Source organism: Manis javanica, chromosome 6 (genome assembly GCF_040802235.1).
Source record: "Manis javanica isolate MJ-LG chromosome 6, MJ_LKY, whole genome shotgun sequence".
NCBI lineage: Eukaryota > Metazoa > Chordata > Mammalia > Pholidota > Manidae > Manis > Manis javanica.
Window position 1 is genome coordinate 32,085,718 of NC_133161.1, and position 21,455 is coordinate 32,107,172.

At 36.5% G+C, this 21,455-nt stretch overlaps 1 protein-coding gene across 3 annotated transcripts in view; it reads right to left on the reverse strand.

The window, feature by feature from the left end:
- The window catches only part of MET (MET proto-oncogene, receptor tyrosine kinase), a 106,852-nt gene that overhangs the window by 13,072 nt on the left and 72,325 nt on the right, over positions 1-21,455 (reverse strand). For all 3 annotated transcript variants that reach the window (XM_017664028.3, XM_017664027.3, XM_037023446.2), the window contains 7 exons: positions 17,909-18,127; positions 11,910-12,056; positions 9,939-10,095; positions 9,608-9,748; positions 6,777-7,007; positions 4,771-4,851; positions 2,708-2,889 (listed from right to left, as the gene is read on the reverse strand). In XM_017664028.3, the coding sequence (XP_017519517.3) occupies positions 2,708-2,889; positions 4,771-4,851; positions 6,777-7,007; positions 9,608-9,748; positions 9,939-10,095; positions 11,910-12,056; positions 17,909-18,127 (1,158 nt within the window). The remainder of the gene's footprint in view (positions 1-2,707; positions 2,890-4,770; positions 4,852-6,776; positions 7,008-9,607; positions 9,749-9,938; positions 10,096-11,909; positions 12,057-17,908; positions 18,128-21,455) is intronic.

Consider the following 21,455-nt stretch of genomic DNA (forward strand, 5'->3'; position numbering starts at 1 on the left):
AAACAACAGGCTAGCTGTTTTTATACATTTTGGCTAATCCTTATACTCTTCTGTAAGGCAGGTGACACAGGCTCCATTTTCCAGAAAGGGAAATGGAGGTGTTTTAAATGTATGTTTTATTATTATTCAAGTACGGTGAGGTCAACAGAAGGGAGACAACTACCACTGAAAAGACAGTTTGTTATACTCACAGTTCCCAAGAGCAGGGCCTATGCCATCCCTGGCCACATGGAAGCTCAGTGTTGGCTGAGGAGGCAGAGGCAGTGTGAGAAGGTTTAGGATTGGCTAGTTTGAATGATTTCAGCAGGCTCTGGGGTGTCCAGAGCAGGCGCTGTCCCTAGTTCGCTGGTGCCTGACTCTGAAGTGATTAGGACAGGTGGACAGTGTCCCGGAGTGTGAGTCCTTTAAAGGAGGCAGTTGGTATATGGGCTCTGGATTGGCTGGTTTGCTTTTGAAAGGCATGCTTACTGAGAGTCAGTTGTTTCCTACCTCTGGGAATTTGCTAGTCCTGGGAGGGACAGTCCCTCCAAGGTCAGCAAGACCCCAGAAACCAGAGCATCAAAAATACATGGCCAATATAGGAAGTTCAGAGAGAAATAAATCACCCCCCAAGCCACTCAGATGGTATGTGGTGGAGTTAGGATTTCACCTAAAGCTGTTAGGCATCAAAGCTCATGTGTAGTGAAATCAGTCACATTGGAGCCCTCCTACTTGTACTGAGGCATCAGCTCACAGCTCCAGGGGCCTGGACCCACACAGAGAACAGCAAATCTCATGGTCCAAAAACTCTGTCTACAAAATTCAATGAATAGAGGAATGCGTTTAGTACTCTAAGAACTGTATCTGAAGTTGCACAGATGTCACTGTGGCTGGTAGCCCTGCTGACACCTGGCCGTCATGAACAGGGGATCTCTTCTTCCACAGCCACAGCAGAGTTTGTGAGCTCCAGAGAAGGCAGTGGGGACCCTGCAAAGAGGGCTGCAGTGACCCCCCAAGTCACACGGTGTGTGGTGGGGACAGTTCCTTGCGCTCTAGGCTCCTCTTCAGGACACATCTGTTAGTAGTTGTAGTAAGTACCGACTCCAGGGACCATAAAAGGCCATGGTACCAGATAATAGGAAGTCTCTATTATGCTTTGACCCTGGGGAAATAATACCCTAGAGAAGTTAGCATGTCAAAATGAGCTCATGAGGGTAATGACAACAGTTCAGGTAGAAAAGTGGGATCTGTTAGGGCAGGTTTGTACTTTGTAGGGTAAATTCATCTTATCTGCAAAAATTCACTGCCAGGCAGTACTGTATTCTTTTGGCTGAACACAAAATATTTCTTTACTCTCCTAGAGCTTATTTACTGAGACTCTAACCCCATGTGTATGAAGTTGTTTTTCAAGATTAAAGACACTCCATTAACTCCCACAGAGGCCTGGACACAGGAGCCAAGCAGGAACTGGAGGTCATCCATGCCTTCAGTTCTGGGGACTCCTACTCCCCTTCCTGGCCCTGGCCTGGCCACACATGCTCATCCTTAGGTCCTGGCATAAATGTCATCAAGAAAGCTCTCACTTGCAAGAGCATGAACCTCTTTTGTAACCCTGAGCTCATACATTCAACAAATATTTACCAAAAGCCTATGTATTGAGCACTGTTTTAGGTGTTAGAGATACAGCAGTGAACAAAAGACACAAAAACCCCTAATGAGCTTGCATTCTAATGGGCTGTGTGTGTGCACACAAATACTTGTTTATTTGTTTATTGTCGAATACAGCACAGTTCAAAAGAAGCATATTACAAGCTACATATGTAATTAAAATTTTTCTACCGGACACATTAAAACAGTAAAAAGAAATAGACAAAATTAATTTTCACAATACATTTTTCAACCCAACATATCCAAAATGTTATCACCTCAACACAGAATCAATATAAACATTTATTAATGAGATATTTCACCTTTTTATACTAGATATCCAAAACCTGGGATGTACTGTATACTTTAGAACGTCTTGGTTCTGACTAGCCACATTTTACAAGTGGCTCGTGGCCTCAGCAATTCACTGCTGAAGCCTACAGTATAAGATGATGGTAAGTGTGATGGAGAAAATGAAGGAGGGCAGAGAAGATACAAGGCATGACAGAGCAGAGGGTCAGTTGCAGTTTTGGACAAGTCTTGAAGATAACATTAGGGCAAAAAACTGAGTCAATGAGTAAGTGAAATATATGGATATTTTGGAGAAGATGGTTCTAGGAAAAGGGAATAGCAAATGCAAAAGTCCTGGGGTAGGAAAGTAGGTAGTGAGTTTGAAGAATAGTAGGGAACTCCCATTTGTAATTAATTTTTCAATGTCATTTGTTCTCTCTGGAGGTAAAACTCCACATGGGCTGAGGCTCATCCTGTCTCTATGTCTCCTGTGCTGTGCTGTTTCTGGACATAGTAGGCACTCAAAGATGATTAAACATACCTAACAGGGGGATGTTAGAGCAGTGTAGGTAGGAATTATTGCCCCGGGAAATCTTTCTAGGTTTCACTATCTTTCCACTTGGACAGAGGGTTTTGAAGTACCAGTGAATTGAATTGGTCTCTGACTATTTGAGAGGTGACAACATTTTATATGCACTTTGTTGTCTAAAACGTTCAAACCAGGCACATTTTGGAAGGTTGAGTGGCTTGGAGCTTGTCTGCCACTTATTAAGCTTGGCAATATACTTACATGAGTCTCATTTCTAATGAAATTTCGAAGATCTCCATGCTTCATGTATGGTAGGACCACCAGGGGAGAACCCTCACTTCGAAGGCAGATTCCCAAAAGAGAGAGGACGTTGGGATGACTAAAATCTTTCATGATGATTCCCTCGGTCAGAAATTGGGAAACTTCTCCAATGTCAGTGATTCCTGAGAAATCCAGCAGTGAAGACATTAATTTCATTAAGGAACAATGAACACCTTGTCAAATTCAGATGAGAGAGAGCGATCGACTGTAAAAACACAGGGCTACATGTTGTATTGATGTCTCATCCTCAGAATGTTTTTTTACAATATATCTGAGTGAATAATGTCACCCTGCACGGTATCTTCAAGTCACCACTTATACCCATATCTGTAATACTGAGTCTAGTAGTCAGTTTGTCTCCTACAAAAAAAGGAGAGGAAAGCAGGCCAGTCCATTTTTGTAGATTTGTTTAGGGCAGGGGGTTGGCAAACTTTTCTGTAAAGAGTCAGATAGTAAATATTTATGGCTTTGTGAGCCGTACAGTCTCTGTTACAAATATTCAACTCTGACATTGTAGTGCAAAAGCAGCCACTGACAATAAGTGGCTGAGTCCCAATAAACTAAATTTATGAAAACAGGAGGCAGATAATAGTTTTCCAATTCCTTGACGAGGAGGATTTGAAGATCAACTGTTGTCATATGGTATCCAAGTAGACATTTTTGGATATAACAGTTTCTAATCATTTCCAGATAGAGTTCCTGAGGGCCTGACACTAATCAGCATTAACAAAGTACTAACAACCTTTAATTTATTAATCTGACTAGTATCAGTATCAGTGATGATATTCTTTTACAGATGCAGTGCATTCTGAGACCTGAAGTCCATCTGGACTGAATAGAGATTAATGTACACCAGGGACAGAGAAAGGTTTCTTGGTATTAGGATTGTTTTGAGTATAACTGGCAGTGGTGCTTCACTGTAAGGCAAATTTATTGACAGTCATACTTAATCCATCACAGTTTGTAGTTAGGTTTCATATAAGCTATTCCTTTAATTACCTCATGGTCAGACTTCCAACAAAATCAACCATATACAACACTGCTCAGCATAGATATGTATGTAAAAAAAAGGCTGAAATAGTTCTGGCAATAAGGTATCCTGCAGGAAAACCTTACACTTGTGCATTTAAAACTTCTTAATTCCAATATAAATTCATAATACAGCTAGTTTACATTTTTTCAGGCTGCTGCAAATTATAAGCAGAAATATAGAAATGGGGGAAGAAAAGGAAAGTATACTGACTTGACGTGAGACCTGTCAGAAAAGGGGAGCCTGGAAAACTCTAATATGAGGACTACATTGGGTTGTGCAAGATAGTAATTTATACCATAACTATGTCTTTAGGTCATCAATAAGGTCTTAAGTTTTATATCTGGAAGCATTCTCTATTTCTTAAATGGATTATGCATTCCATTTTAAAAGATCTTCTCAATAACAGCTAAAATCAACAAAAACTCTAGCATTAAGAGGGGCATCGTTTGTTTAGGAAGTTCATTTATGTGGAATACCTCATTCCCCAAAAATGCAGATAAATGAGGTATTATTACGTTTACAATTTTTCAATTTTCTGCCAGCATATTTTTCTCCTGTTTGTCTTATTTCATTTTTTATCTTTTTAATGAAAGTTGTGGTTAAAAAATAATTATAGTAATGCCTCTGGGTAGAATGAGTCATTATTACTATGTGCCAACATGCTTCCAATAGTTTCCATAAATGTCACTTGCAAAACAAATATTATAAGCCAAACATAGTTAAATGATATTCAGCTCATTTAAGCACCTCATTTCTCCTACACTCTTACTTATGAGGACTTTGAAGCATAATTTCTGAGGAAACAGTTCAATAAAAATTTAAACCAAACAAATTTTTAGGATTAGATACATAATTCCAGTAGTAGCTATTTTCCACAAAGGAAAGTATAAATCAACATTTTTATTATGGACTATTTATTAGTTTGCAAACCACAAAAGTGTACTCCACTGTTAAATAAAATATAACTTACTATTCAAGGATTTCACAGCACAGTGAACTTTCTTGTCATCATTGTCCAACAAAGTCCCATGATAGACACACCCAAAATGTCCTACAGGAAAGGGCACTTGGTTAGCACTGAATTATCTTTAATTATGCAATATTATTTATTAAGCTCTTCATGATCTTCATTTTCTTTTTCTTACATGGCAAAAAAGTATATTGTTTCCTATACTTTTGATTAACAATACCATGAAATATGCACATGTGATATATTTCACCCAGATAGACAAGCAATAGGATTATTTAATACATGGTAAAAGACTTAGGTGCTATAATACTATTAAAGGCTAATGTAGTAAAATATTCAACCACAGTGGAACTGAAAACAAGAGTAACATCTGCTTCATAAAATTCCTTTGTTAGTTTAAAGAATCAAACGGTATCTTTTAGATACAAAAATAAAGTTTTACCCACATGACGAAATACAATAAAATAACCTCCCTATATTCTAATAAACTGAAATGAAATAAAAATGTTACCATTGGAAATATGATCAGCGTTATAGAATAAGGATTTCCCCCATTAGCCACTGGTTAATATGTAATCCAGGTTGGTAGAAACAGAAGGGCAATTGCCTAAATGAAGCAAATTCACTTTGAATTTCACTTTGAACTTCATCTAGTTCTCTCTGGCTTTAGCCACATCACTTTCCCAATGGTAGCCTTTCATCCTGTGGCAGTAATTCTCCCCAGAGGTGCCAAGCGTCTGAGAGCTGTGTAAGTCATTAATTAATTAAGTCAGCCATCCAGACAAGATTCCTGAAGTGCCTGGTATGTGAGTGTCAGGCATTAGTTTACCCTCTTGTAATGCAAAGATGAATAAAGTAAAACCTATGCTCTTCAGAGCACAAATAAACTAGGGCAAAACCTATAAATAAAAAATAACTAATATTTATAGAATTATTAATGATTATTACTTTATATGAGAAATACTGCCATTTTAGTATCTTTCATGATAAAAAACATTAATTCTAATTTTACAATGTGTAGAATTAGAACATAATTAGTGAAGCCACACACTCTGAAACTGGTTTAATTACTGGGATTTATAGTCAGGTAATAGTACTATATATTACTGTGATGTGAAGCATGTTTGGTAATAGTGAAGCTGCTAATAAAGAAGGGAAGCATGCTAAGAATTAAAATTTGGAATGCGTAACAGAGGAAACAGTAGATGCTATCACAGGAAAATGGGAAGGCCTCATGTTCATATGAAGCAAATCTTTCCATCGGCTCTTCTGCATCATGCTGGCAGATGCCTGGCAGCTTCTTGTAGCACATACAGAATAAAAGGGATCAGAGGCCATTCAATATTAAAGGCAAAAGCTTTTCATTAAAAAAGGGAAGAGTGGAATTCATTTCTTGGCTTCTGGTTGGTTTCTTTTTCTGCTAAATATTTCACCAAATACTGTGTATGCTAGCTTTTATACTGCTCCGGCTGGCTTCTTAACAAATATTCATTCCTCTTTGTATAAAGAAATTGGAGTGCATTGTAAAGATGATGTATGTTGCTTCAGATCAGTGAAATGCTATAAATTCTGTCTTCTGATACTGTCCAGCAATGTACCAACTGCTATAAACCAGGACTTGAGAGAGTTAGTCATTATTCTCAGGGTAAAGAAAGGCTGGATTGAGATATAAGTAAAAATATGGGAAATTAAAAGAATGAGTTTTAGAAGGAAGTAAATGGCACCTTCCAAGAAACTATAGTCGCCATCATGGAAATGATCAGAAAAGAATTTGATTCATTCCTAATATGCTTGAGAGATTACCAAATTGCCTCCATGCATGTGGGCAAATTCCCATGGATATGATTTGCAGGGCTGTATTTCTGCAGAACAGAAACTAAGCACACTTGTTATCATGGCTCTGTCAGTTGCTTTTACCATTGTCTAAATTCCTAATCTGCAAAGGCAGAAGATAAAATACTTACTGGAAAACCGTATTTAACAAAAAGCTGAGTGGAAATACTTACCTCTTCCTATGACTTCATTGAAATGCACAATCAGGCTACTGGGACCAATCACCACGTGCTGTACTGCCTGGACCAGCTCTGGATTTAGAGCACTGAGGTCAATGTGGACAGTATTTTGCAGTAATGGACTGGATATATCAGAGTCCCCACTAGTTAGGATGGGGGATAGGTCCGTCAGAGGATACTGTGCTTGTCTGCACGATCCATTTTGAGATGAGTTAGGGAACTGGTCTATATAAGATAAAACAAAGTTATTAGAAAACTATAGTGAAATCTCACCTAGTGGGGACTAAAACAGGGTCAGCAAACTGACTTAATAGTGAAGCTTGAATTTTAAAATTCAAGAAATGGTGGTTTTATCATTAAAGGAGGCTAGGAAGAGCCTTTACAAAGAAACTGGTTTAATAAAAATGGTAAGTTGGGAAAAGATATTGGCTTATCTATACAAGTGTATTTAAGAAGTTGGAAAGTTTTCTTTTAAATAGACTAAGCATTAACTTTGAAAGCTTGTTTACCCTCTTCATTTCCTTAGGCACTTCTCTTTTTATATATAGTGAAAAGATGTGCCTAAGGTTTATTTTTAATATACTATATTCTTAAGTATGGGAAGTAGTGAAAGTAGTTTTCTCTTGAGAGACTAGTGCTTATTAATGGAATTAGTATTGCTCAAAACCTGTATAGATTCCTGGCCACGGAAAAATATGTATACTGAAATAGTGTGTGTGTATATATATGTGTGTGTTTGTGTGTACAGATTAGATGTGTGTATATATTATATATATATGATTAGAAATACATAATGGCTAAATTTCCAGAACTGAAGGTTTTTCACTATGGGTAAATTCTCCATTGGTGATGGTGGCAGAGATGAAGCGTACTGCTGTTTAGATATTAGGGAAGTCCCCAAATTACTTTGGGCTAAGTTCATTGGCACTAAAAGGTAACATCTCTTGTTTGCAAATGAATATAAAAATCAGAATTCGTGAGAAGGCCATAAAAAGAAACAGTGGAAAGTTTAGTTTGGTTAATAACAAATCAGTTCACCAGAGCAGTAAATCTCAACAGTGGTTCTAGAAAAGCTTTGGGGGCCACCTATAGTTAGAGTAATCACTAGCTAGAAATGAGATACATGGAACCTTAAAGGAAGGATGTAGATCACTAGGGGAGTACCTGAAACACTGGATGGATGAGGGGAAAAGGGAGCCGAGCTGAGCTGTGTGCCTGTTCCTTTAATCCCCAAGGATCAGGGTATCCAAACTTTCCCCAGGGGATGGAAATGCAAATGAGCCTCTTTAAAACTCCTTTCTTTCACCTTCACTTCCCAGACCTTTGTAGCTAGAGATCAGGGCTCTAAATTCTCATGGGTACAGAGACTGAAGGAAATCCTTGGTGAGACATAAGAAAAAAGTCTTCTCCCATGGAAATTCTACTGACCTTTGGGTTAAGGTCAAACATGTGCAGAACCAATTTAAATCATCAATATGTGATTCTGGCTGTAACACCACTGAGATTTCTAGGTGTGCATGAAAGACTGATGAGAAGGCTGTCCCCAGTAGACCCGGAGAGAAAAGCCCTGTAGTTGCCTCTTCATTAGGGATATGTTGCGCTGTTCTTCATATTTCTCTCTTGTTAATTGACCTTATTTGTCTGTTTCACTTTTCCATGTCTCCAAGGATCAGGTCCAACCCAGGAAAGAGGCTGAAACTTAAGCTTCTGTGCAATAATGACAGAGGTGTTGTGAGTGATGAGGTTGAAAAAGGATAAGCTTTTTAAAAAAAAATTACTTGTGAATTTTAATGATCTCTTTTTAGAGCTACTATATGTGAATATAAAGTAAATAGATCTAAATTTCAAAACTGTACACTGGATTTGATTTGTCTTTGTTAAAGGTGAATGGAGGCATGTGGGCAAAGACAATATTACAAAAAGCATTTCTATAGAACTTCAAAAATAAGAGGCAGTAAGTGTTGAAAAAGTTAAAACGTTAAGTGCCTCATTACTCTTCTACTTGTTTTGATGAGCAACTTCTAAGTTTTCCAGTATCCTCAACCATCTGTGACTCATTTTATTTGTCCAATGGTAAATGTTCAACCAGGGAAATGCTTGTACTTGACTCACGTCCTGTAACTTCTAAAGATAATGGAGCAGATACAATAAAGACATTTTGCTTTCACCAGGAGTTTTTCAATGAAACAATGTGAAATGTTCTGGTTAACCTGACCATTATTAGGCCTACTTCTGCAAAACAGATGATGTTAACCCCTCCTTTTTAAATAGCACAAGTGAAGGTTTTTATATGTTTGAAGGCTCAAAACATATTCAAGTCCTGGAATGCTGTGGGTAAAAGGCTGGGTACTAGCAGTTTATTGAGAATCTTTCAAAGGAGTATTAAAGGTATAATTTAAACATTTGAGGATTGACAGGTAAAAACATGTAGCAGTGCCAGCTTTATATTTAAATAAATATGAGTTTTGTATCTTAAATTCTCCTGGGTTGTTAAAGAGAACTTCCTTACTTCTTAGTGTTGCAGTCAGATAATAAACACCTTACCATTCCTCAAATGATATTAAAATTAACATTTTTGTGAGAAGAAAGCTTAAACTCTAAAAATCTAATATATAAATGAGTTCATCTAAAAATAAGAGTCATGTAATTCTGTGTCAAATGAAATACTTTCTTGGGTAACAAAAAGTAAACACTTCCTATACTTTTGTAAAGGAAAACCCATATTTCTGTAAAAACATAAAGGCAAAACCAAAAATAAACAATAGTGCCCCAACCCAATGAGGTATAAGCATAGGTATTTCTCAGAACAATAAACTGAAACATACCTTCTGGAAAAGTAGCTCTGTAGTCTACAGATTCATTTGAAACCATTTCTGTAGTTGGGCTTACACTTCGGGCACTTACAAGCCTATCCAAATGAGGAGTGTGTACTCTTGCATCGTAGCGGACTAATTCACTGCCTAGATCTTAAAACAGAGAAAGAGTGTGTTAAAGACTTGGCTACCACAGACCCCAGTAGACCTTGGCCCAGGGACCAGAACTCATGAGTTTCATGGATTGCATATAAGACAGCACACATGACTCTCAACAATTTTGAACTGTAATGACCGTATTCTCAAGGTAACTTGTTAAATTAACAAGAATAAAAAAATGCACCTTTAATTTTCTTTCTCCTTTTCAGCCACAGGAAAAGCCCGAGTAATAATAAAAGTATTATTGATACTGAGACAACACCAATAATCAATCCTGTGAAATTTTGATCTGGTTGAACTATGACTTTTCCAAGGACAGTTGAAGAAACTGCTTGCTTCCACTAAAAATGGCAAAAAAAGTCAGAATTTAGCTTTGACAGATACAAAATCTCCTATACCTGTTGAATCATAGCCTCTTGGGGCCCAAAATACCACCTGTTTATTACAGTCCTTTAAGTGGTATAATTGCCTTTGGAATAATAAGACAGACAGTTCCTCAATTCTACTTCAGTGTTCAAATAATAAGGGGCTACCGATCCCTAAAGTACTTATATGATACTTAGCCATTTGTACTTGTAACTAGGTATGAGGGATAAGAAGATGAAAAACAGTCTCTGATCTTGAGGAACTGAAGTATAAAAGGGAGACAAACATAAATAAATAATACAATGTGATATGTACTGCATTTAAGTATGAATGAGTAATAAGAAATAGAGATAATAGGACATTAATTCTGTCCTGGAGGTTGGGGTAGAGCAGAGAAAACTTCCCATAAGAGGAAAATAATCATATTGTTATTATGGAACAGACTAATAAAACCTCAGAATATTGTTATGTCAGTTTTGATACACAGAAGAAATCTTTGTGGCCCCTGTTTGCTCTAATATGGTATGATTTTTAGGATTTATGGTCCTTCTGAATTCCAAACTCTGATCTCGTGATTTATTCTTAAGATTGTATGATTTTTTGTACTTTTATTGTAACATTTCTTAACTTTTTAGAAGACATCAGGGACCCTTTAAAAATAAGTCATTCCTAGAAAATGAAATGTTGTTTATCTATACAATGGAATATTATACAGCCTTAAAAAGTAATGAAATTCTGACATGCACTATAACATGTTTGAACCTTCAAAACATTTTAAGTTAAATAAGCCAGGAACAAAAAGGACAAAAATTGTATGATTTCACTTTAAATACCTAAAATAGGCAAATTCATAAAGACAGAAAGTAGATTACAGGTTACCAGGGGCTGAGGAAGAAGGGGAAATATAATATGACTGCTTAATGATTCCAGAGTTTCTGTTTGGGGCATTGAAAAAGCTTTAGAATTAAATAATGGTGATGGTTGCACTGTGAATGTGATTAATGACACTGAATTATACAATGAAAAATGGTCAGAATGGCAAATTTTGTATTATATACACATTTTACTACAATTAAAAAAAAATCATATAATATACCCAAAACTATTTACTCTTCAAATTGTATGGTAGGTGAGCTTATCTCACTAAAGCTGTTAAAAAAAAAAGAATGCAAAAAAAAAATCACTCTGGTTCTAGATTATCTGATTTAGCTGTCTACATGAAAGTACTTAGTATAAAATAGTTCAGTTCCCATTTTACTTTGTCTAGTGTTTATGTATTCTTTTACTTATTCTATGAGCGAGATCACTGTGGAGGGCAGCAGAATGTTGGCTCTGGCCTCCTGGTGATGACAGGTGGGAAAAGGGGCACTCTTGGATGTGTCCTTATCCCTCCTGAGGATTATAGCAAATTGTGGCAGGAGCGTAGCATGACAGAGAGGGAGTGTGGCTCAGAAGGACATTTCTTTTTGCTCTTATTTTTTCCAATGTACAACAAAGTGGTTCAATGGATATCCTAGTTGCCCATATTATTAAATCCTCACCCCTTCTAGTGCAATTACTATCTATCAGTGTAGAAAGATTTTACAGGACTTTTGAAGCTGAGGAAGGAGATAGTACAATAAATTTCTACACTGTACACTATTTCTAAAATAACAACTAAGAATCAAGTCTGAGCTGATGAGCCAAAGGCAACGCATAAATGAGCTTTAATGATTTATTTTAAGCCTGCAAGTGACATAATTATGCTGGCATCTTTATTTACATCATGAGATGAATGTAGGAGTCCCACCTCTATATTTAGCTCACTGTTCAATTTTAGCAGGTCATTGGGGACTGTACATAAAACAGCTTCTGAATGTAAGTATACATTCTCACAGCTCTTATTTCCAACTTTTAACACTTCACCTTTAACTGCTTCAGGATCGATATCATTTCCCTGGAAGAACAACAACAACAAAAAGGTTATTAACACATCACAGTTTTTCAAGAGGGCTAAAAATTGTGAAGGGATATAAATATACTGCAAACACAGGCCATGTTGTTTGCCAAGTCACATGATTTATGATACTCATTTTTGTGGGAATTTGGGTACCTGAAAGAGAACGTGACCATTTCAGGGCACTAAGTAGTGAGGAATCACAGCATACAGCTTTTCCATCAGATTGGGTTTTAGAGAACAGGAAATAGATTCTTGTTTCACATCTTTTCATCAAATGACGTCTTATTCATAATTACCTTATTGGTGTCTTCAGGAGTATTGAATGGTTGGCCAAAAGGAAGTAATTTAGAGATTCACTTGTTGCACTGCCTAACACTGCCTAATGCAGTGATACTGAACTTTGACTTCACTTTTACAATTGCAATGACAGCTTTAAAAATACGGATGCCTGGGTCCCATTTCCAGAGATTCTGATTTCACTGATCTATGTTAACATTCCTTTTGTGTTTGAGTTGGACAGTTTCTTTTCATCCTTGCACGGTTGAGTTCCATTTGTATGTAAATGGACTTATTTTTAAAGAAATTCCTATGAGATGCTGTATGATTTTCATTACGATTTGACAGCATGGTTACATTATTTTTAACAATTACATAGTTACATGAGGATTTAAAAAATTATTCAATTTGACATATTTAGTTACCTGAAGTTACCATTAGACATTTAAAAAATATCAATGTTTTGTTGAACAGATCAATAAATAGCCTCAGGAAAGAAGAGAAAATGTAGGTACAATTTCTCATAACAAGACTTAACAAGCATAGTTATTTATTAAAAAGCCATTACTTTAATGAAAGAGATAGATCAAAACATATTACTCTTTTTCTCTTGGACAAAGAGCAGCCAATAATAACTACAGTACTGCTACTTTGTTTTATGTGATCTTTAATGCTTGGCAAACCACTTTTACATACATTGTTTCAAACGCATTTCAATAGATTGGTAGGCCAGATACTATTCTGGGAACAGGAATTGGAGGAAAATACTTCTTCCTAACATGAATCTGGAGGTTAAGAAAAAATGGATATAGACACATCCTATTCTTATGATATTTCTAAAGGCAGTATGTGTACTCCAACTGAACCAGGTCAGCCACACAGGGCAATTCAACACAAAAGCACATAAATCTCACAGGTCACTTTGGGGCTTCAAATGACAACTTGTTGGTTAGGTCTGAGGAGGGCTAAGGTGCTCACTCACATATTGGAGGGAATTCAGGGAATGACACAGAAAGATTAAAGAGCAGGAAGGCTTGATTTATGAGGGTATGACTAAATGTGTCTTGCTTGCTTAGGTAATAATGAAGACTGGGGGAAGGGATGAACATACTGCATTTGCATTTCCAATACTCCGTTCTTTTAGGCTCAAGAGTCTCCTTGGATGTTGCATAAAGCTTTCTCTGAAACAGGACACATATCACGCAGCCAAACAACTTTCATTTATGCTTACTAGGAAACACATGGTAAGTAGTAACATGGAAGAAATTACTATCAGTTTTGTATGTGTGATTGTTTTAAAAGTCCACAATCCAAGATATCACAAGGTGATATTGACAGTCCACTACTATATACCAGAGGGGCCTGAGTCAGAAAAAATAAAAATAGGTATAGGTTACTTTTTGTCATTTAAAATATACACAGCTTTATGGAACTGTGGGAAAAAATTTTGTAATTTTTATTATTTACTTTTTTATTATCTAATATTAACTATTAAACAGAAGAACATATTTATAAATTTGGCTCAGTTCTTCAGTCATTAAAATAGTAATATATGCTTTTAAATAAAGCAACCTAGAAGGAACTTTCTGGTCTTTAATCCCCTACATACATAGAGGAACTGAGAGTTAACAATTATCTCATTTTATCCTGTAAAGACACCTCCTAAGTAGATATTATTGTTATTCCGGCTTTACACATTGAGAACTAAGGTTTAAGGAAAGGACTAGGTCATGAAGCAAATCAAATTACATTTGATACAAATATCTACTTAACCATTTACTCTGTGTTAGACACAATTCTAGTTATTGAGAATATAAAAATGAAAAAGAGTTCCTTTGTCTCACTATAATGTTAAAATGAATACATTTCTAAAGTGAAATTAATTATTACCAATTTTCATATCAGGGTGTTCCTTGTCCATTTCCTCTTCACCTCTGGCCAGGCATGACATGTGCCTATCTAGGATTCAGACCTGGGATCCATGTCTAAACTGGTTACAGAACAGAGCAGATGGCAATGGAAATAGGTAGGATTTGACAAGTAGCATTATAACAGGAGATGGGTGGTCTTACAAATTTTCGTATCTCCAGATGGATACAAGATTGAGTCTGGGAAAGCCAGCTAAAGCACTGAGGTGCAAGCTGGTAGCAGGACCTAGACAGCCAACAACAGTTCAGGGAGGCAAAAAAATCAGTGAGCAGGTAATGGTGGGTGAGAGTTACACTTCATCTGAGGATGTAAGTCCCTCAGTAGGGACTTCACAGAAGACTTCAAAACCTAATTCTGTAGGATGCTATTAGGCATTTGGGGAAAAAGTTCCCTGGTCATTTGTGAAAAGCTGGGGCACTGTGAAACCACAGGTGCTATTTATTTGTGTTCTATTTCATAGGATTGATATTAATGTGCGTAGCACAGAGAAATACTAGTTTATGACTACCATCAATAAGAATAGGTGTTGGCACTGGACCAAATGACTTCTAAGAAAGAGACCTTCATTTTAATCCTGTCTGGAGACAGAACTGGCTTCATTAGGCCTACAGTTGCAGGTAAATTAATCAGAAAGGGGAAGAAGATAATCTCTGGCTGGCTCTGGGCAGCAGGTGGACTGGGTTGGCTCAGAACTATGCTCCCTTCCAGATCCTTCTGAGGCCTAGACACTGATGCATGGTCTCTTCTCTGCCTGAGCTCCCAAACTTTGTTCTTATGCTTGCAGTCACACAGCCTGAGTCCCTGCTTCCCTTACCATCCTATCTTTTTTAGTGTTTAGTTTTTAGTGTTTTAGCTTACATTTCCAGACTGGACTTTCGAAGCACTGCTATTATCATATATATCAATATGCTCCAAAATAAGACAAACCCCAGGTGTCACGCAGTCCATGTTCCAATATAAAATACTATACTTTTCTACTTTCCATAAAATAAGTGCATGTACCAAAAAAAAAAAAAAATCAAATAAGGAAATTAAGGAAAAATATGGAGTTCTTTTAATTTTAATTGATTTTTAGATATTTGTAAAGAGTTTAAAGCTATTTCACTTAAAGAATTGTATAGCTATTTATACAACAAATGAAAGAAAAGTACATTGTAATTTACTTTTACAAAGTAGAAGAAGGCCAAATTTGGAATCAAGAAACCCGAGTGTGAGCCCTAGTTCTACTGTTTGCTCCCTAAGTAACCCAAGATAAATCACCTGTTTTTTGAAACCTCGGTTTGCTTATCTGCAAATGGGGATAATCATCATTGACTCTCAAGCTCACAGGTCTACGTGAGTCTCAAATGAAATAATATATGTCAGAATACTGTGTTAACTAAAATTCAAATGTGAGCTACTGACATGGCATTGTGTCCTACTGTGTACTCCTAGAGATGTCTACTTCTGATGAGCACTGTCCACATTTGGTCCTGGTTGACTTGAAGCCTTGGTTATAAACTATCCCCCACATAATGGGGTTTCTGGATCATACTGAGGCGGGACTGGTCTTTGGTCTCTATTACGTCCTCTTGATCCAAACTTGGCTGACCCTGATGGTCACTGTGTATTAGGCCAAATGCTGACTAAGGCAATTTTTATAGCTAGGGCTGAAAACTCTCACAATCTCTTCTCAGCCAGGGAATTCTTGTTGCTTGGCTGCTTGAGTAGCATGAACTCTTCCTAGCAATAAGGAGCGAATCTTACTCAACACATGTGATTCTCTCCTTAGCGCTTTTACTGATGGAATACAGACGTAGTTCATATGCATGTTTTGAATGGTAATTGAACAAGCCGAACATGAAATAAAATGGCATCTGTTCTTTTGGTAAAAACAGTCCACTGCATGTCCAGAAGAGGCCTTCTCTTTTCATTTCTCATGCTTTGCTTTCCTCTGCTTCTGTGCAAAAGAGACAGAGGCTTTAATGTGATCAGCTTTAGAAATTGATAAGTAGTTAAATTGCTGTCACACAAATACTCTTACACCTTAGATTTCCTCTTATACAAAAAGAAAACCGAGTATGGGAGAACAATGAATCATGATACCAAAATAATCCCTTTAAACTGCCCAGATTGCCACTCTGATGTGACAGGTGCAGTACACTTGTTGAAGAAAAGAGTCATTCTGTCATTTGTGTGGAGGCAAAAAAAGAAAGTGTTTCGTGCCTGTTTCCAGAGACCCCTTGAGCTACATTGGGAATAGCATTGAAAGGCTGAGGATGTCAAATCATGTTTTTCTTGGTCCAACAATTTTGTAGGACATTGAATAATAGGTATTTAATTTACAGAGAAAGAAGTTTGCTCTTGCATTTAAGACTGTGCTTGGAAGGGTAGATAAAGAACCATTTACCTCTAATCCTTCCATCAGAGATACAGGAACAGAAGAGTAGAGTTTATCTGGGTGTAAAAATATTTGCAAATAAACCTTCGTCTTCATCAGGAAAAACCAAATGGAATCTTTCAAATAGCAAACACAATAATTGTTGAAAAGCAAAGGTCACACTAGATTAGTTTTATTGGAAAAAAAGAAGCGATAAAAGCTCTTTCTCCCTTTCTAAAACTAATTAAAGAAGAAGATGAAAGAACTTCGCTGTAGTAAACATGCTGCTCATTGAAGCAGCCTTCCATCTAATTTCATGCTGGGCTTGCTTAATTATTGTACAAAACACAATTGTGAGGTTAGCAAACTTGTGTGAGTGTGAAAATGTGCATAAGTTTGGCTGTAGATAAAATCATGTTGAGAAGACAGAAAATTTTCAGTAGAAATATATTATTACATGGAGATGATCTACAGGAATTTATATTATATCTAAACAAGGCCTATCCCATTACTTTGTTCATATTTGCTATCTTTCAGGGAAAAAATTTTGAATGACTAAAAGAACATGCTGAAGGATGAATGTTCTGCTGTTTCTACTGAATGGGACTCCAGATAATTATTTTGATCATTTTGCCTCTTTTATTACTATTCGAAGTAAAAAACGACTGACGCAGCATAAGAAGGCGGTAGTTTAGTCTTTGTTCTGCCAGTTTCATCACTTGTCAAACCACTTAACCCCTCTGGGCTTCAGTATTCTTTGTTTGCAACAGGATGGTAGAAAAGATGATCTGTAATTTTCCAATTAAATTACATTTAAGTAATCTAAGGTAGAGGAAATCCATCTCAATTTATAAATAAAATAAGCTTAGAGATGACCACACCCAGATACAAAATGCCAAGTATTTATAAGGAAGTACAGAACTATATTTGATATGTTGACTTTCATGACTCTTACCTTTTATCCTGTAACGAGCACATTGAAGTGCCTAGGGAAATGTGTAACATTGTCCTGGTAATGCATCACGGTAGCCTATTTAATGGATTTGTGTCCCACATTTGATGCTTTTTAATATATACACAAGAAAGAGTTTCTAAATGCTTTATTAAAAGCAGCCCACGATTATACTTACTTTTAGCCTTAGGCTGAAAAGATTTGTTTTTCAGAGCTTAGATATTTGCTGATGTAGTATAAGATAATGACCAAGTACAACAATGCTATTCACAGAGCTATGAAATCAATTAAGTTTAAGTTGATATTTAAGAGAGCATTTTAGGCATTTCTTACCTTAATTTCCAGTACATTCTCATTGCCTATTGAGATCATCACTGGCTTTTCAAAAAGCTTAAATACAGGATTATGTACATAAATGAGATCAAAGTATTTGGAACGGATCCCGTCTAACATGAAAAAGGCTTTGGTTTTCAGGGGGAGTTGCAGATCCAGCTGTTGTAGTGAAGGCGTTGTACAGCAGATGATCTCTGAATTAGAGCGATGTTGACATGCCTATAGTAAGACACAATTATACACTGTAGACAGCATAGAGCTTGGTAACATCAATAGCAACTTTCACCTTTCACTGCTTCAGACATTCAACTGAAAATAAATATTTATGAAAAAAATCTGCATCTAAGTTTCTAATGTTGAAAAACACATTTCTGGAAATACAACAGATGCAAAATTATCTGAACAACACAGTTTTCTTCAAAAGGAACACACAGCTTTGTTTGCCTGGAATAAGCTATGGTGATCTATCTGAAGCTGGGTCTCCCTCCACCACTTTATTTTCCTTCAGAGGGCAGTCACCTGGAGGGACGGTGTCCTTGTTTTATGCAAGTTATAGCAGAGTGTGAGCTGGCCTTTGTGCAGCCAGTCCATGATTCACATCCCACCTTTAAACCAAGCTGTGAGAGTCAGGGCAAAACCCTTACGTGGCAATTCATGTTAAGAAGTATGATTAAAATGTTACCACAATGTGGAAATGTGGAATACTCCATGGTAAAGCACTTACTTTATCAACAGCCAAGCACATAATTCACATCATAGCTAGGTGATAAGTGTGCTTTAAGCTGTTAATTACGGAGTGCCACATTCTGTGCAAAATACGTTACAAGGTTGGTCTTATTTAATTCTCACAGTAATTCTATGAGGTAGCTGTTATGACTACCCACATTTACAGATCAAAGAAACTGAGCTATTTTTTTTTTCATTAGACCAGGTCATACAGCTCTGAATAGCAGAGTAAGTAACATAAATCTAAGGCCACTGGCTCCAAAATTTACTGTCTTAACTCCCATGCTATGTGGCTTCTTGCTCACTCTATATCCTAAGTTGGTAAATCTTCTCCTAGTCTATTTTACAAAGGTTCTACTATTACTATTTCATGCCCTTTCATCTCTCATTTGAAATCTTCCCCTTTGGAATCCTAATTTATGGAAGTTGGAAAATGTGATTCCTCTTGGTTGTGCTCAGACCAAACCAGCAACTGAGTGGCACATTAAAGGTTAAGTGCCTGCATTTTCTCCCCAAAGGAAAAGACAAACAAGCAACAACATCCCTTAGATTTCCTTTTTTCGACAAGTAGAGCTGGAGATAAAACAATTACTTACGTCCACAATAGAAAAAGGACTCAGGATATACATAAAAAGCACAAGCAAAATTGGGTATTTGATATTTTCTCTTTAAAATAAAAAAAAATTTATCCTACATTTAAAAATTTATGCTGTCTGTAGATAAAAAAACCTGGTATATAGATATTATGAATAAAATACTATTTAGTTTTGTATTAAATTCATATTACAATGCAAAAAATAGCTATGTGAGAGCTATGTACCCCTATCATCTTGAAAAATGGAAATGAACAATTTTATTGTCATTACAATAATTCTCTATGTGGCAATACAGCAGTAAGAAATTTCAAAACTATACAATAAACTGCTGGCTTCTAGGCTATAACATATTAACAAATTAATATGCATTTTGCTAAGAAAGTAATTAGCACTTTTATTTTAAAAGATTTGAGTTTGTTGAACTTAAAAGTTATTGTGGTTGCATCGATATATCTAAATCAGACTAGTGTTTTTATTTGTTTAATAATGAATGGGTTCAATTCATCATGGTCAGCTTCAAATTCTGTAAACATCAGGGAACATGAAAGGAACGCATGTCCCTTTTTAAGGTAGTTTTCACAAACAATAGTCAAATAGACCCACTGAATTTTTCATTCTTGTCCAATTCTAATGCATAGTTCTATTGTACTGAAGTGTTTACAGCTAAAACAACAGTTTATTTTCCAGATACGTAAAGAGATAAGATTCTTATCTTCTACCATTGTTCAAATCTTCCTTGGGATAAACTACTCTTATGTCTCACATGTAGAAGGTTTTTAATAAATGTTTGATTACAAATGAGTGAATAAAGCCAAAAGGAGTTCTACATGTCATCATAATGCTGATAAGGGAGAAGGAAGGAAATTTAGTCATTATTTCAATAATGTAAGCTTGGTGTGAAATAGATAAACTAGTGACTTCTCAGATTTCTACTTTAAAAAGTCACATGCCAACACCAAAGAGGATTACAGTTATTCTTATTTGGTTAATGAAAAATTGTTATGTTGGTTGTGGAGAACTGATGGCCTATAAATTAATAGCAGTGGTATTCTAACTTTATTTGCGGCCATGTGTGGGGATTGGTTTCAAAGCTCTCTACTTCATACGGTGACTCCCTGGAGTACCGTCTCTCAGGAATATGATAAAAATCTAATAATATTCTTTAGAGGTGATGCAATGTGGCTGACTGAGAAGGTCAAGAAAAATCTCATTTGACATGACCTTATTGTTTGGTGATTTGGCTTGACATTTTTAGCCCCAAATTGGTTTTTGTAATTAAAGAACACTGTGGCCTTAGTCTTCAAGAAATATTGGATGGGGAATCTAAAAGAAAGTGCTGTAATTCAATATATCACCTACCCAATCAAGACCTTGCTTGAGAGGGGGCACTTAGAACTTTCATTCTAAGTTGAATGCGTAAGTTCAACTAGATTATAGTATTTTATATTAGAGAAAAGCATCAACAAAAATACGAAATCTTTGTGAATAACTCCAATCTTTCTAAGGTCTAACTTAAAAACTAAGATTGTAATGTAACCTATATAAACTGTTAGAGCACCAAACAGCTCAATCACTTTTAAGGAGGCATAAAGTTAAGTTTTGATTGAACTTGCAAATAAAAGGTAGAGAAATACCAAACATACACACTCTAGGTCATAACACGAGTCTTCTCATGCTCTTTCTCATTACCTGATAACATGCTTACAAAAGAGTCAAGAATGGTAAAAAGACAGGGGTGTAAGAACACACTGTGTGTCTGCCATTTAGAGAGATAAGGATGCTACTGCAAGATTAGAGGCTTCACCCAAGGGTTTTATTAGAGCAAAAGGGTTGCTGTTCTATGGTGCATTAAAAAAAGGGGGATAGAGGAATGTTATGGACTGATTGTTAACTGCCCCCTGCCCCCTGATTCATGTTGGAATCCTAATCCCAAATATCATGGTATTTGGAGATGGGGCCTTTGGAAGGTAATTAGGTCATGAGGGTGGAGTTCTCATGAAGGAGTTAAGGCCCTTATGAGAAGAGACACAAGAGAGTTTGCTTCCTCTTTCTCTCTCCACCAGGTGAGGACACAATGAGAAGGTGGCCTTTTACAAAAAAGGAACACTGTCCTCACCAGACATCCAGGTCTGCTGGCACCTTGATCTTGGACTTCCCAGTCTTCAGAACTGTGAGAAATAAATGTTTCTTGTTTAAGCCACCCAGTCTATGGTATTGTGTTGTAA